The sequence below is a fragment of the Microcaecilia unicolor genome, chromosome 4, assembly GCF_901765095.1.
Source record: "Microcaecilia unicolor chromosome 4, aMicUni1.1, whole genome shotgun sequence".
In the NCBI taxonomy this organism is placed as follows: Eukaryota; Metazoa; Chordata; class Amphibia; order Gymnophiona; family Siphonopidae; genus Microcaecilia; species Microcaecilia unicolor.
The window spans coordinates 60879624-60895789 of NC_044034.1; the positions used below are offsets into that span (position 1 = coordinate 60879624).

At 49.0% G+C, this 16166-nt stretch overlaps 1 protein-coding gene across 1 annotated transcript in view; it reads right to left on the reverse strand.

Moving 5' to 3' along the window:
- LOC115468509 (rho GTPase-activating protein 20-like) overlaps window positions 1-16166 on the reverse strand; it is a 285485-nt gene that overhangs the window by 10987 nt on the left and 258332 nt on the right. Inside the window, exon 14 of the mRNA XM_030200279.1 lies at window positions 2429-2543. Coding sequence (XP_030056139.1) covers window positions 2429-2543 — 115 coding nt within the window. The remainder of the gene's footprint in view (window positions 1-2428; window positions 2544-16166) is intronic.

The window sequence follows — 16166 nt, forward strand, 5'->3', positions numbered from 1 at the left end:
TCCCCCTCGGTCCTCGAGGAGCCGGGTCAGACAGGGTTCAGTCCCGTGGACCACGGGCTGAGGGAGTGACCGGGGCCGACTGCCCATGCGGCCGCTCACCTCCACCCTCGCCGGCGGACCGGCGGGCCGACGGGACCTGTTCTCCTGGGGTCGATGCCATCGGTGCCGATGTCTCGGGCATCGTTACCGGTACCGAAGGACCGGGCGTCGATACCGATGCCGTCGAGGTCGACGTCGAGGGGCCGGCGCAAGTTCCAAAAAGACTGGTCCCGCAGAACTTGCCTCGCAACTTGAGTCCGTTTCCGGAGACCGAGACACAGGGAACACGACTTGATATTGTGCTCCGGCCCGAGGCACTGGAGGCACCAAGCGTGGGTGTCGGTCTGCGAGATCGGCCGGCCGCAGCGACCACACTTTTTAAATCCACTCGGGACCTTCGAGGACATCGACGGAAAAATCGCGTCGGCGAAGTCAAAGTCGTCAATGGTGGCGAAAATCACACCTCGAAAAAAGAAAACGACCGTGCGGCCACTAGGCCGCAACGCGGCGTCCCCGCTGGAAACGAGGGAAAAAGGGAGCGCGTGCTCCACACGCTCAGGTTTTTTTTTTTTTTTTTGAAAAAAGAAAAGGGAAACCGGCGGTAACAAAAAATTAAATAGAAAAAACAACGATCCGCGTAAACGCGATCGACTTTCCGGCGGCTGAAAGCAGAGAGAGCGGCAAAGCACGACTCTCTCCAGACGCGGAAAAAAAGGAACTGGCGGGAGCGGTCGCGCACGGGCGGGAAGACGGCCGCGCATGCGCGGTGGGCGTGCCCTGCGTGCCGACCGTCCCGCGAAGCCTTTTCCGGTTGGTGGGGGCTGCCGCGGACGTCACCCAGTCGTGAGAACAAGCAGCCTGCTTGTCCTCGGAGAACATACGGTTACCATATGGCTCCAGAAAAAGGACGGATTGAGCCAGCTGGGTTTTACTTCCATTGCTTTCATAAGCAATGGAAGTAAAACCCAGCTGGCTCAATTACTTCCATTGAAAGCAATTGCTTTCCATTGAAAGCAATGGAAGTAAAACCCGGCTGGCTCAATCCATCCTCCTTTTTCTGGAGCCATATGGTAACCCTAGCTTACCAGCACCCACAGCTGGATAGCAGTGAAGTAATCAGGTATGATGCTGGCTTCTACAGACTCAGAATAAACAGACAAGAACCACACACACAGGAAACAGAACAGGGAATACAGAAACAGAGCTTGGCAAAACACAGAGGTTGGCTTAAACACAGAGCTTAACTATAGCAAGAGTCAAAAGCAGGGCTAGACTAAAAGCAGGAGCCAATGGTAGTATCAAACAGATACAGACACCAAGGGCAGGGTGTGGCTCTACAGCCAGGCTTTCAGGAAACAAGATTCAAAAGCAAACTCGCAGAAACAAAGGAAAGCATTGAAACACAAGACTCAGAGAAACACAGCACAGACCTTCAGGAGTAAAACACTCAAGAACAAAGCCAAGCATCATGGATATGATCTAAACAGGTAACACAAGATTAAGAGACCTCTTGCAAAGGCAACGTAGGAAAGCTCCCTGTGTCCTTATAAAGGAGTAGGCTGATGATATCACAAGTAGGAAATGAAGCAGAAGCAGGGAGACCAAAGCGAGGCTTGGCTAACAGGAAATAAGGAAGACTGGAGAGGTCACAGAGAAACAGTAGGTCTGAACATAAGGGCACGGCCACAAACGTGACACCAGCCTACTAAAAATGCTGGCTCCTCCTACATCCCAATGGCGTGAATCTCTACGTTTTGCACTTATTCGTTTTTTTTTCTTCGAAAAATGAACCAAAAAACAAAATGTCCAAAGCACAAAACCTTGTTCGAAACAGTATTTAAAAAAAATAATAATAATAAAAAATAACTGTTTTTCTTTTTTCGAAAATGATCTTATTTCCTATTCGGATTTTGGACATTTTGTGCAGGATGTTCAAAGTTGGACTTAGACCTCATATCGAAAATGCCCCTCCATGTGCTTTGAAATTACGCCTCCATGATTCAATTACAAAATACACACATACTTTCTCTTTCAATACTGGTTGAATTTGTGGAGTTAAAAAGCAGGCTTGTAGAGTCAGACATTCTACTGAAACTTTACCCCTTTGTGGGCTGAATTCCCTTTTTGTGTATATTCTGTTATTGCTCAAGATGAGCTCTTTCAATAACTAATGTCATCTGAAGTTACCTAGCCTTCTTAAACAAGGATTTTCTTGCTGTCTGACATAAAGACCACTTGTAGATTACGTGTTCCATTTCAAAGACCTGCAATTGGGTGTATATAAAACAGGACTTTAACTGAGAATCATACATGGATATCTCAAGGACTTTGTGTAAGGAACATGTTAATGTCTCCAATATTATTTAGAATAAGACTGAATGTACTTTACCTGAGCCATCTTCTCTGTTGTCAGAGCTCACTGATAAGTCTCTATTAAGTGAAGTGATTTCCTCTCCAAAAATCCTGCAGCAATTTTCAATTAGAAACTGCACAAAGAACGAAACCTGCAATAGATTAACATTGATCAGCTTTCATCGCTATCTGAAACCAAAAGGAACCTGCATTATAAATTCTCTGCTCACACTGCCCAACTGGTAGCGCTTCTCTGGACTAACAAAATGATGTACACTGTGCCATAAGCCAGTGTTTCCCAAGTCCAGTCCTGGAGTACTCCTTACCAGTCAGGTTTTCAGGATATCTACAATGAATATATATGAACTTGATTTGCATACACTGCCTCCATTATATGCAAATCTCTTTCAAGCATATTCATTGTGGATATCCTGAAAACCTGACTGCCAAAGGGGTACTCCAAGACCAGACTTGGGAAACACTGCCATAAATCACATAAAATGAGATTTTAGTGTTCTAATACATATACTGTACCTTCAAGGTATGGAGGGAAAGGGCAATATGACATAGACATTCAAATATCTCCAAGGTACAAATAATGCACAAGAAGTGAGTTCCACTGAGCTTGGAATGTGAGGATAGTGAGTGCCTGCAGCTGGAAGAGGAAAACAGTAACAAAATCAAGAAAGCTTTTTTCCAAGTGTAATCCCCCATTATAATAGGGATTACTGAGTGGTGTTGGTTTCTCCCTGGAGTCACTTGGGGGGGGGGGGGGGGGGAGAGTGGGATGTCGCTGGGGGGAAGAGCCAGCCAGCCCAGCCCAGCCCAGCCAGCCCAGGGGGAAGGTCCTGGAATATATTGCAGAGGGAAATGTTTCTAGGTAATGATTGACAGCAGAGGTGAAGTTTGAAGGTAATAAAAGTTCCTGTTTGTTTGAGCACATGGTCTTTGGTTGTTTTCACCCCCACCAGGACCCTAGGAGGAGAGGAGGCATCCTGGAAAGGCCAGCAACCTAAGGCTGGATTTAAGGGGAGTTATTGTCAGACAAAGGCAGTAACTATTTGAGAGGAGTGCTGTGGGTGGTCAAGGGGGCCCAGCTCACGAGCAGGAAAAGGGAAGAGCCTGTTCAACCCAGAAGGTGCAACCTGGGTGAGGTGGAACTGTGGAAGGGAGGACAGACAAGAAGGTCTGATCCTGGAGGAGTTTGCTGGTGACAACCAACGCTATCAGCAGAGCTTTGGACTATATAGCCCAAAAGGATGGGTGATGGACTGGAGGAATTGTACATTTGTATATATTTCTGGTTTGCTACAAGGAGTCATTTAATTAGTAGACAAGACTGTAATCAATAGTTTTGGATGGACCGAAATCTCTTAACCCAAATGCTGATTGTACATATGGATTTCTTTGAGTTTGGATTAACTGCCTTTTGCAGAGTTCATAAACGTTTTTCTGTGTGTGTGTGTGTGTGTGTGTGTGAGAGAGAGAGAGAGAGAGAGAGAGAGAGAGAGAGAGAGAGAGAGAGAGAGAGAAAAGAGCTGCTTCCCAGACTGCTAAAGGATACTCAAGAATAAGTCCAGCTTAACATCTTACTGCCTTCCACACCTTTATCTGGTCCTGGCCTTGGCCTGTGCCCAGGTTTGAGAGAGAGAAGGTGGGAAGAAGGACTATTTGTTTGTGGCCTGGGTCTCTAAGAGAAAGGGAGGGCTAAGCTGGTGAGACCTGGATTACACACGGACTGTAATCCTAGATGTTTGAAACAGGCCATGATGTGTCCTTGATTGAAGCGCCTCTGGACCCTTATGGCTTTGAGAACTTCAGGTTGGTCTTGAATCTCTTTCTCCTTGAATAAGCTAGTAGAGAAGGCAGCAACCGCTGAAATCCAGTTTCTCTGGGAAATTGGATCCATACCAGTCAGAGCTCATGGCTAGTTTCAGCACCAAGATGGAGCTGATAACCTCAGCCAGTGAGACCCATCGCTACCTAGACCAAGAGATTAATTTGCTGTTGGACCTATTTAGCATGTCTGATACGGTGGACTATTAATTATCTCTCAAGTGGTTTTCAAATGTAGACTTTGGGGGTTGCTATCCATAGATGTTTTCTCTCTTTTTTTTTTCTACTGGGTCAGTTCCAAATGGTGATGATAGATAGGGACATAGAAACTTTGCTGGGTTTCCACCTCTATCTCCCACTTTGTTTAATGTGTATCTAAACCTGCTGGGAAATATTATTAAAGAGAAAGGCCTGTGTTATTTAATTAGACAGATGACATTCACATTATCAAATCTCTGGAAAATTGGCCACCATAATTCAACTGCAAATCTGAATTTATGCCTAGCCAGTATTTCATCATGGATGTTCACAAATAAGGTAACACTAAATGATACAAAGAGATGAGGTCTTATGGTTGGGGCCTCTTGCTTTACCAGTTCTGGAGGTTTTGCCCCTGGAAGATGGAATTCTTTGCCAGAATGCCCTGGGGTTCTGTTCAGCTCTATCCTAACTTGAAGCTCATGTTACCAATACAGTGAAGCATTTTGCAAAAAATAAATAAATTGCATCAGGTCTGGCATATGAGGCTCTACTTAAATCAAGTCCATTTAAGAACTGTCATAATGCTCAGTTCTTAACAGAATTTAAGTGCTATAGTTCTCTGTGGGTGGGAGCTCATAAGAAGGTGGCATATAGGGTGCAACTAGTTCATAATTTCATAACTAGACGGAATTATTTTTGGCAACTGTGTAGCGTAACTTCCCCCCCCCCCTCTCCATTTTTACTGAGTAACCTGGGACCACTTGAATGGTTGCCTGTGGGAAATTGACGATTGGTTGAATCAGAATAGTATGATGCTCAATAAACAGAACATTTTCAAGGTTGGGGGAGGGGGCACCTGATCCCTTTTTATTGGGGCTCTTGTGAGTTATTGCATGAAGTTAGAGATTTGGGTTGGATGCTGGGTTCCCCTTTTACTGGTGAATCACAAGTATAAAAAAATGGTTAGATCACTTTTTGGTAAATTACGAACACTCCATAGACTTAAATATTTTACTTTGGATTTCTTTTGGTTAATAGCTCAGTTGTCTATTCTACCAGTGCTGAATTATTGTAATGGGCTGTATCTTGGGTTTCCAAGTTGTTCACTCTGGCGTTTACAGGCTGTGCAAAATTCAACAACTACATTGATCATTTCTGTGCCACAATTTGTCACTAGCAAAACCATTATTGGATAAAATGCATTGGTTACCTGTTGAGGCACAGACAAAGTTAGGGTATGATACATACCTGTAGCAGTTGTTCTCCGAGGACAGCAGGCTGATTGTTCTCACGACTGGGTTGACGTCCGCGGCAGCCCCCACCAACCGGAAGAAGCTTCGCGGGACGGTCGGCACGCAGGGCACGCCCACCGCGCATGCGCGGCCGTCTTCCCGCCCGTGCGCGACCGCTCCCGCCAGTTGAATGACTAGCAAAAATGAAGAAAACGCAACTCCAAAGGGGAGGAGGGAGGGTAGGTGAGAACAATCAGCCTGCTGTCCTCGGAGAACAACTGCTACAGGTATGTATCATACCCTTTCTCCGAGGACAAGCAGGCTGCTTGTTCTCACGACTGGGGTATCCCTAGCTCTCAGGCTCACTCAAAACAAGAACCCAGGTCAATGGAACCTCGCAACGGCGAGGGTATAACAGAAATTGACCTACGAAGAACAACTAACTGAGAGTGCAGCCTGACCAGAATAAATTCGGGTCCTGGAGGGTGGAGTTGGATTTACACCCCAAACAGATTCTGCAGCACCGACTGCCCGAACCGACTGTCGCGTCGGGTATCCTGCTGGAGGCAGTAATGAGATGTGAATGTGTGGACAGATGACCACGTCGCAGCCTTGCAGATCTCTTCAATAGTGGCTGACTTCAAGTGGGCCACCGACGCTGCCATGGCTCTGACACTATGAGCCGTGACATGACCCTCAAGAGTCAGCCCAGCCTGGGCGTAAGTGAAGGAAATGCAATCTGCTAACCAATTGGAGATGGTGCGTTTCCCGACAGCGACCCCTAGCCTGTTAGGGTCGAAAGAAATAAACAATTGGGCGGACTGTCTGTTGGGCTGTGTCCGCTCCAAGTAGAAGGCCAATGCTCTCTTGCAGTCCAATGTGTGCAACTGACGTTCAGCAGGGCGGGTATGCGGCCTGGGGAAGAATGTTGGCAAGACAATTGACTGGTTAAGATGGAACTCCGACACCACCTTCGGCAGGAACTTTGGGTGGGTGCGGAGCACTACTCTGTTGTGATGAAATTTGGTATATGGAGCATGAGCTACTAGGGCTTGAAGCTCACTGACCCTACGAGCTGAAGTAACTGCCACCAAGAAAATGACCTTCCAGGTCAAGTACTTCAGATGGCAGGTATTCAGTGGCTCAAAAGGAGGTTTCATCAGCTGGGTGAGGACGACGTTGAGATCCCATGACACAGTAGGAGGCTTGATAGGGGGCTTTGACAAAAGCAAGCCTCTCATGAATCGAACGACTAAAGGCTCTCCAGAGATGGCTTTACCTTCCACACGATAATGGTAAGCACTAATCGCACTAAGGTGATTCCTTACTGAGTTGGTCTTGAGGCCAGACTCTGATAAGTGCAGAAGGTATTCAAGCAGGTTCTGTGCAGGGCAAGAACGAGGTTCTAGGGCCTTGCTCTCACACCACACGACAAACCTCCTCCACTTGAAAAAGTAACTCTTTTAGTGGAATCCTTCCTAGAGGCAAGCAAGACCCGGGAGACACCCTCAGACAGACCCAACGCAGTGAAGTCTACGCCCTCAACATCCAGGCCGTGAGAGCCAGGGACTGAAGGTTGGGGTGCAGCAACGCTCCGTCGTTCTGCGAGATGAGAGTCGGAAAACACTCCAATCTCCACGGTTCCTCGGAGGACAACTCCAGAAGAAGAGGGAACCAGATCTGACGGGGCCAAAAGGGCGCTATCAGAATCATGGTGCCGCGGTCTTGCTTGAGCTTCAGTAAGGTCTTCCCCACCAAAGGTAGGGGAGGATAAGCATACAGGAGGCCGGTCCCCCAATGGAGGAGAAAGGCGTCCGACGCTAGCCTGCCGTGTGTCTGAAGTCTGGAACAGAACAGAGGCAGCTTGTGGTTGGTCTGAGAGGCGAAAAGGTCCACCGAGGGGGTGCCCCACTCTCGGAAGATCTTGCGTACCACTCTGGCATGGAGCGACCACTCGTGCGGTTGCATGACTCTGCTCAGTCTGTCGGCCAGACTGTTGTTTACGCCTGCCAGGTACGTGGCTTGGAGGAGCATGCCGAACCGACACGCCCAACGCCACATCCCGACGGCCTCCTGACACAGGGGGCGAGATCCGGTGCCCCCCTGCTTGTTGACGTAATACATTGCAACCTGATTGTCTGTCCGAATTTGGATAATTTGGCAGGACAGCCGGTCTCTGAAAGCCTTCAGTGCGTTCCAGATCGCTCGGAGCTCCAGGAGGTTGATCTGCAGATCCTTTTCCTGGAGGGACCACATACCCTGGGTGTGAAGCCCATCGACATGGGCTCCCCACCCCAGGCGAGATGCATCCGTTGTCAGCACTTTCGTGGGCTGCGGAATTTGGAATGGACGTCCCAGGGTCAAATTGGTCCGTATGGTCCACCAGAGCAGTGAAGTGCGGCAACTGGTGGAGAGGCGGATGACATCCTCTAGATTTCCAGTGGCTTGGAACCACTGGGAAGCTAGGGTCCATTGAGCAGATCTCATGTGAAGACGAGCCATGGGAGTCACATGAACTGTGGAGGCCATATGACCCACAAGTCTCAACATCTGCCGAGCTGTGACCTGCTGAGACGCTCTGGTCTGCGAAGCCAGGGCCAGGAGATTGGTGGCCCTCGCTTCGGGAAGGTAGGCCTGAGCCGTCTGGGTATTCAGCAGCGCTCCTATGAATTCCAGAGACTGGGATGGCTGGAGATGGGACTTTGGGTAATTTATCACAAACCCCAGCAGCTCCAGAAGTTGAATAGTGCACTGCATGGACCGGAGGGCTCCTGCCTCCGAGGTGTTCTTGACCAGCCAATCGTCGAGATATGGGAACACGTGCACTCCCAGCTTGCGTAGGTAGGCCGCTACCACCACGAGGCACTTGGTAAACACTCGTGGGGCAGAGGCGAGCCCAAAGGGCAGCACACAATACTGAAAGTGCCGTGCGCCCAGGCGGAATCTGAGATACTGTCTGTGAGCTGGCAGTATCGGTATGTGAGTATATGCGTCCTTTAAATCCAGGGAACATAGCCAATCGTTTTTCTGAATCATTGGCAGCAGGGTGCCCAAGGAAAGCATCCTGAACTTTTCTTTGACCAGGAATTTGTTCAGGCCTCTCAGGTCTAGGATGGGACGCATCCCCCCTGTTTTCTTTTCCACAAGGAAGTACCTGGAATAGAATCCCTGCCCTTCCTGCCCGGGTGGTACGGGCTCGACCGCATTGGCGCTGAGAAGGGCGGAGAGTTCCTCTGCAAGTACCTGCTTGTGATGGGAGCTGAAAGACTGAGCTCCCGGAGGACAATTTGGAGGCAGGGAGGCCAAATTCAGGGCGTATCCGCACCGCACTATTTGGAGAACCCACTGGTCGGAGGTTATGAGAGGCCACCTTTGGTGAAAAAATTTTAACCTCCCTCCGACCGGCAGATCGTCCGGTACGGACACTTGTAGGGCGGCTATGTTCCCGTGGATCCAGTCAAAAGCCCGTCCCCGGCTTTTGCTGTGGAGGCGCAGGGGGCTGCTTAGGCGCACGCTGTTGACGGGAACGAGCGCGCTGGGGCTGTCCCTGTGCCTGACGAGGCCTTCGGGCCGGCTGGTTGTACCTACGCTTCGCAAAAGAATAGGGTGCAGCCTGCCGGGCCCGGGAAAAACGCCCGCCCGTGGGGGCGGGTGCTGAAGGCGCCCGGTGGGAGAGCTTGTCGAGAGCGGTTTCCCGCTGATGCAGTTGGTCAACCATCTGCTCGACCTTCTCACCAAAAATGTTATCCCCCCGGCAAGGGACGTCAGCCAGTGTCTGCTGGGTGCGGTTGTCCAGGTCAGAGGCACGCAGCCATGAGAGCCTGCGCATCACTATACCTTGGGCCGCAGCACGAGATGCCACGTCACAGGTGTCAAAAATCCCCCTGGACAGGAACTTTCTGCACGCCTTCAGCTGCCTGACCACCTCCTGATATGGCCTGGACTGCTCCGGCGGGAGCTTATCGACCAGGTCCGCCAGCTGTTGCACATTGGTCCGCATGTGGATGCTCATATAGAGCAGGTAGGATTGGATGCGGGTCACGAGCATGGAGGATTGGTAGGCCTTCCTCCCAAACGAGTCCAGAGTGCGAGACTCCCGCCCCGGGGGCGCCGAGGCGGTATCCCTCGAACTCCGTGCCCTCTTGAGAGCAGAATCCACGACCGCTGAGTCATGGGGCAACTGGGGCCGCATGAGCTCTGGGTCAGAGTGGATCCTGTACTGGGACTCTGCTTTCTTGGGAATGGTGGGGTTAGTTAATGGTCGCACCCAGTTCCGAAGCAGCGTCTCCTTCAGGACATTGTGCAGCGGTACCGTGGAGGACTCTCTAGGTGGTGATGGATAGTCGAGGACCTCGAGCATCTCGGCCCTCGGCTCTTCCACAGAGACCACGGGGAAGGGAATGCTAATAGACATATCCCGCACAAAGGAGGCAAAGGAGAGACTCTCAGGAGGGGAGAGCTTCCTCTCCGGTGATGGCGTGGGGTCCGAGGGAAGGCCCGTAGACTCCTCTGAGGAGAAATATCTCGGGTCCTCCTCTTCCCCCCACGAGTCCTCATCCTCGGTATCGGACATTAGCTCATGTAGCTGAGTCCGGTACCGGGCCCGGCTCGACGTCGAGGCACCGAGGTCTCGGTGTCGTCGAGCGGTGGGCTCCCGTGCCGGCGGGGACGGAGCTCCCTCCATCGACGTCGACGGGGACTCCACCTGCGTGGCGGTCGAGACCGGCACCGCAAGCGGCGGCGGTGTGTCGACAGCCCCGGCGCCGGGCTAGAGCTCGCCGGCGCCACAGTCATCGGCGTCGGGGGCGCAAGCACCCCCGACGCCGGCAGAGCCTGGCGCATCAGCCCTTCCAGGATCCCCGGAAGGATGGCTCTGAGGCACTCGTCCAGGCCCGCTGCCGGGAAAGGCGGTGGGGCCGGTAAGGGTGTCGGTGCCAGAAGCTGCTGGGGGCCAGGAGACGGCACCGAGGTGCCGGAACCCCGACGCGTCGGTACCTCCACCACCGACGGAGATCTCTCCTCTCTGCGATGACGCTTCGGCGTCGACTCCTCCTCAGGGTGCACCGAGGGCTCCCGGTGACGGCGCTTCTTGTCCTTTTTCCGGTGCACGTCACCGGCGCCGGAGGGCATGGAGGAGGAGGAGGTCGATCCCCCTCGGTCTCGAGGTACCGGGTCCGACAGGGTTCGGTCCCGTGGCTCACGAGCTGAGGGAGTGACCGGGGCCGACTGCCCACGCGGCCTCTCAACCCCACTCTCACCGGCGGACCGGCGGGCCGACGGGACCTGTTCTCCTGGGGTCGCTGCCATCGGTGCCGATGTCTCGGTCATCGATACCGGTACCGAAGAACCGGCCTTCGATACCGATGCCGTCGAGGTCGACGTCGAGGGGCCGGCGCAAGTTCCAAAAAGACGGTCCCGTAGAACTTGCCTCGCAACCTGAGTCCGTTTCCGGAGACCGAGACACAAAGCGCACGACTTGAGATTGTGCTCCGGCCCGAGGCACTGGAGGCACCAAGCGTGGGTGTCGGTCTGCGAGATCGGCCGGCCGCAGCGACCACACTTTTTAAATCCACTCGGGACCTTCGAGGACATCGACGGAAAAATCGCGTCGGCGAAGTCAAAGTCGGCAATGGTGGCTAAAATCACACCACGAAAAAACTAACCGACCGAGCGGCCACTAGGCCGCAACGTGGCGTCCCCGCTAGAAGCGAGGGGAAAGGGGAGCGCGTGCTCCACACGCGCGAAATCTTTTTTTTTTTTTTTTTTACAAGACAAAAGAAAGAAAAGAAAAGAGGAAACCGAACGGGAATCCAAAAGCGACGATCCGCGTAAACGCGGTCGAAAATCCGGCGGCTGAACAGAGAGAGAGGCAATTGCACAACTCTCTCAGTCGCGGAAAAAAAGTAACTGGCGGGAGCGGTCGCGCACGGGCGGGAAGACGGCCGCGCATGCGCGGTGGGCGTGCCCTGCGTGCCGACCATCCCGCGAAGCTTCTTCCGGTTGGTGGGGGCTGCCGCGGACGTCAACCCAGTCGTGAGAACAAGCAGCCTGCTTGTCCTCGGAGAACAAGGTTTTATGTATAATGTTTCGGGCATTACACAGAGAACTTATTTTTCTCAGAAGTCGATTCCTTATACTCCAGGAAGGATTTTACATTCAAGTTCTGACGTCCTGTTAGAGATTCTCTCTTCTCAGAGTTTGAGGTATGTTAGATGGAGATCTAGGGCACTCTCTGTGGCAGCCCCTTGTGGAACAAACTGCCACGAGAAATAAGATTACTCAATACTTTTGCCCAGTTTCGCAAAGCCTTAAAAACTTGACTTTATCCCTGAAGACTGCTCTGTGGTGTGCCATATTTGATATTTTTTATTTTGATTTGATTTGTGTTTTTCTTTTGGTTTTATATTTTATTATTTTTGTTTTACTGGGGCTTTGGTTGATGGGTGAGTGTAGTTAGAACAGAGGAGTAACCTAGTGCTGCGTACACTTTGTAGCGCTCTAGAAATGTTAAATAGTAGTAGTAGTAGTAGTAGTGGTTAGTGAAGTGGACTATACACCAAGGGACACAGGTTCAAACCCCACTATAACATTTTTTTTTTTGTAAATGTGATCCTTCCAGGATCTGAAAAATACCTAATGTATCTGAATATACATCACTTCAATACCCTTCAAGCTTGCAGGTGTCTTATATATTTAGGAACAGTAGGTATTTTTTTTGTTACATTTATATCCCACACTTTCCCACTCATGGCAGGCTCAATGCGGCTTACATGGGGCAATGGAGGTTAAGTGACTTGCCCAGAGTCACAAGGAGTTGCCTGTGCCTGAAGTGGGAATCGAACTCAGTTCCTCAGGACCAAAGTCCACCACCCTAACCACTAGGCCACTCATCCACTCTGCTTCTGGAAGGCTCAGAATTATTTAAAAACAATAGCTGAAGCGGGATTTGAGCCTGGGTCCCTTGGTTTATAGTCCACTGCACTAACCTCTAGGCTACTCCTTTGAGCTGATTGGCTACAGCTGACATACAGTCTGGTTTTCCTTTCCAGTTTCACTTTCAGGGGAGAGGGAAGGGGACAGCAACCACTGGGGATTAATGAGGGATCGTGTCTTAATTCCTTCCAGTGGTCAGCTGCTCAATTACAGCAACTTTTTGTAACTTGGACATGATTGAAACAGGTACAGATAAAAATGACCTTTTAAGACATTGAAGTTTCTTCCCATTCCAAAATCCCTGTTGGATGTCCTACTTTTGGGCCCAGCCTAGTCCTACCCAAAACACACCCCCTTGCTATTTAGACAAACTGCTGTGTGAAATGTCCAGTTCTGACTTTCCAAAATCACAATCTGGACGTTTTTTGAGGCATTTTAAAATGTCCATCTGCTTTGAAAATGAGCACCTCAGTCTTCCACACAGTAGGAAAACTGAACAATAATTGGTTTCTAATTTCATGAGAAGTGTTTCCATTCAGAAGACGAAAAAAGTTAAGACATATACACAGGTTTACCACCATACAGTGATTTAAAAATAAGAGTGCAAACTTTAAATTGAACTCTTGTTTCTATGAGCAGCCAGTGCAGCTTAAGAAGCAAAGGAGTAAATGCCCAGTTAACCCCAGCAAAGGCAATTTAAACATCAGACCTTTAATAAATAAATAAACATATTATATTGTCTCCCACTGAGGTGTGAAAAGAATGAGCAGACCACATGAAAAAGTCAAACCAAATGTTTATTTATTCTTCTAACACCATTTTGGAGTTTGCAGATCGATTGTCCTACTGTTTTCTGGGACCTTTCAAATAAGTACTGCAGAATTGGTGTCAGAGGAAAATCCTTAGGAACAAATTCCTCGTCTTGACTTTTAATTGGAATTTGGAGATTTGGCAGAGCGTTATCCCACCATATCCCTAAGGAGCTATAGCTTCCTCCAGTGTGGCCACCAACAGACCCTGGAGTGAATATCCTTCCTAAGGTCCAGGGTTAACCCATTAGTACCCAATGTTCCCATAATAAGCCATATGGGAACAAATTGATTTGTTCCCATATAGGAACATTGGGCACTAATGGGTTAAGAACATGGTCCCAGAATTTTTATTTCATTTCATTTATAATCCAATCTCAATTTACATTGTCCTTGGCAGCTTCCAAAGTAAAACGCAAAACATGATATATATGTAAACATGTACAGAACCGGGCAGTACAGGTGACAAAATCAGTAAATCAAGCACAAAACCGAGATAATTATCATATAGTTCAAAATGCACAAGAAAACAGACAGATTATTATCTTCAGCAAGCAACTAAAGCCTATCGGCCATAAAGAATAGACTGCTCTAAAGGATGGGGACAGCAAAATAAAAGGTCTTGGAACAGGTTTCTACCAGTCATGCCATTTTTAAGAAAGGTACAGATAACAAAGCTACATCGATGATCTAATTTGATGAGATGAAATATATTCAAACTAAGCTTCTCTCAGATTTCCATAGGAAACACCCTTTGGAGTTTTGTAAACCAAAACAGACTTCGGACGGCAATGACACCTATTTTTCAGGCGGTCCGTCACACCTGCACAGTGCGCGCGTGTGCCCAGTGGCGTTCCTGGGGGGGGCTGGCACCCGGGGCGGATCGCCGATGCGCCCCGCCCCCCGGGTGCAGTGCCCCCCCCTGATGCAGCGCGGACCCCCCCCCCGGCGAAAGGACACCCCCGCAAAGGAACCCCCCCCCCCCGCCGGGTGCACGCCGGTGGGGGGGGGGGGGGGGGGGGTGCCGCGCGCGCCTGCCCTCCGTTGGTCCATGCTTCTTCTCTGCCCCGGAACAGGAAGTAACCTGTTCCGGGGCAGAGAAGAAGCATGGACCAACGGAGGACAGGCGCGCGCGGCACCCCCCCAGCGGCGTGCACCCGGGGCGGACCGCCCCCCTAGGAATGCCACTGCGTGTGCCTCTCCGCTCCCCCTGGCGTCACAACCTGGCTATGCTTCTGAATATACTGTGCCATAAATTGTATTATTTTGCTGTAATTGCCTATTGCTCATGTTTGATTTATTTTTACTGTAGACCACCTTGAGTGAATTCCTTCAAAAAGGCAGTAAATAGATCCTATTAAATAAATAAATAATTAATAAATAAAATAATTTAGAAAAGGTAATTCTCACTACTATCTACAGCTGAGAAATCATTGTTATTCTTGTGTCTAACATTACTCCCATGCTTCTGATCTCAGAGGAAATGAGGATTTTGTTACCAATATGGATACGAGAAGGGATCTCTGACACAGAAAAATAATACCACCTCCATTTTTGATAGATTCTATTCACAGTCTCTTGTTCACCTATCAGTGCCATCCGAGATGGAGTAATTGCCAAGTCAATATTAGCACGGGAACAGCAGATGAATGTTAACTGCATAGCAGCGATGCTGAATTCCAAGGCCGGTTAAAATCTTTTCTAAAGGCTGTGAACAGACGATGAATAGAACTGCTGACAAGCCAAAGCCCTAAGGAACCCAAAGTATAGATACATTCAGCATGGCCTAATCGGCCCTAATTCGCATTTGTTTCAGGTACAATCTTAGTTCCCGTACAGGTCAGCAGAATTTCATGAAAAATGGTGTCAAAAGCGGAAGAAACATCTAATGCTGTCAATAAGAAGGTAATACTTTTATCAAGACTTTGAAACAAAAACATCTGAAATTGAAAGCAACAAATCTCAGTATTATGGCCCTTAAAGAGAATCCAGAATATTATGGTTACCCAAGACATTATAAAAGTGAATAAGGACCACCTGCTCTATTATTTTACCTACAAAAGACAGAGTTGTGATGGGCTAATAATTGGCTGATTTTTAGGATCAGATGAGGCCTCTTTTAACACAGTGTAAGACAACTTTTTATTTTTATTTACATATGCATCAACTATAGTGATCAGGGCATCACCAAGTGAATCTCTGCACTTTTAATTAGCCAACTGGACATAAATAAGGGGTAGGTGTATTATTCTTCATTCAACTAATGACACTAAAGAAACTAAAACACAAATTTTGTACAAGTTTGAAATCATCCCTTGGACTTAAGCTACACATGCAAATCCAGTCGTATTATGGATTTGCGCACACAATTTAATTAGTTAAGCCAATCAGCGCCGATAATTGCCACTTAAGCAATTATTAACACTAATTGGTATTAATTAGAATGTACGTGCACAACTATGTGTATTCTGTAACAAAATGCATGTAAATACTAAGCTGCATAGTTGAAAAGGGGGTGTGGCCATGGTGTGGAATGGGGGTGTCTTGGGCGTTTCTAAAATCTAAGTGCATGGTTATAGAATACACCCAGTCCGCCCCTAATTTAGGTGTTGGCATTTACTCCAAGTTTTACTTGGCGTAACTGCCCGCGACTAAATTTAGCTAGGTGGAGGGGCACTCGTCGTATTCTAAAATTCGCACAGAAATTTAAGTGTATTCTATAAAGTACACCTAAATTTACTACTACTACTACTACTTAACATTT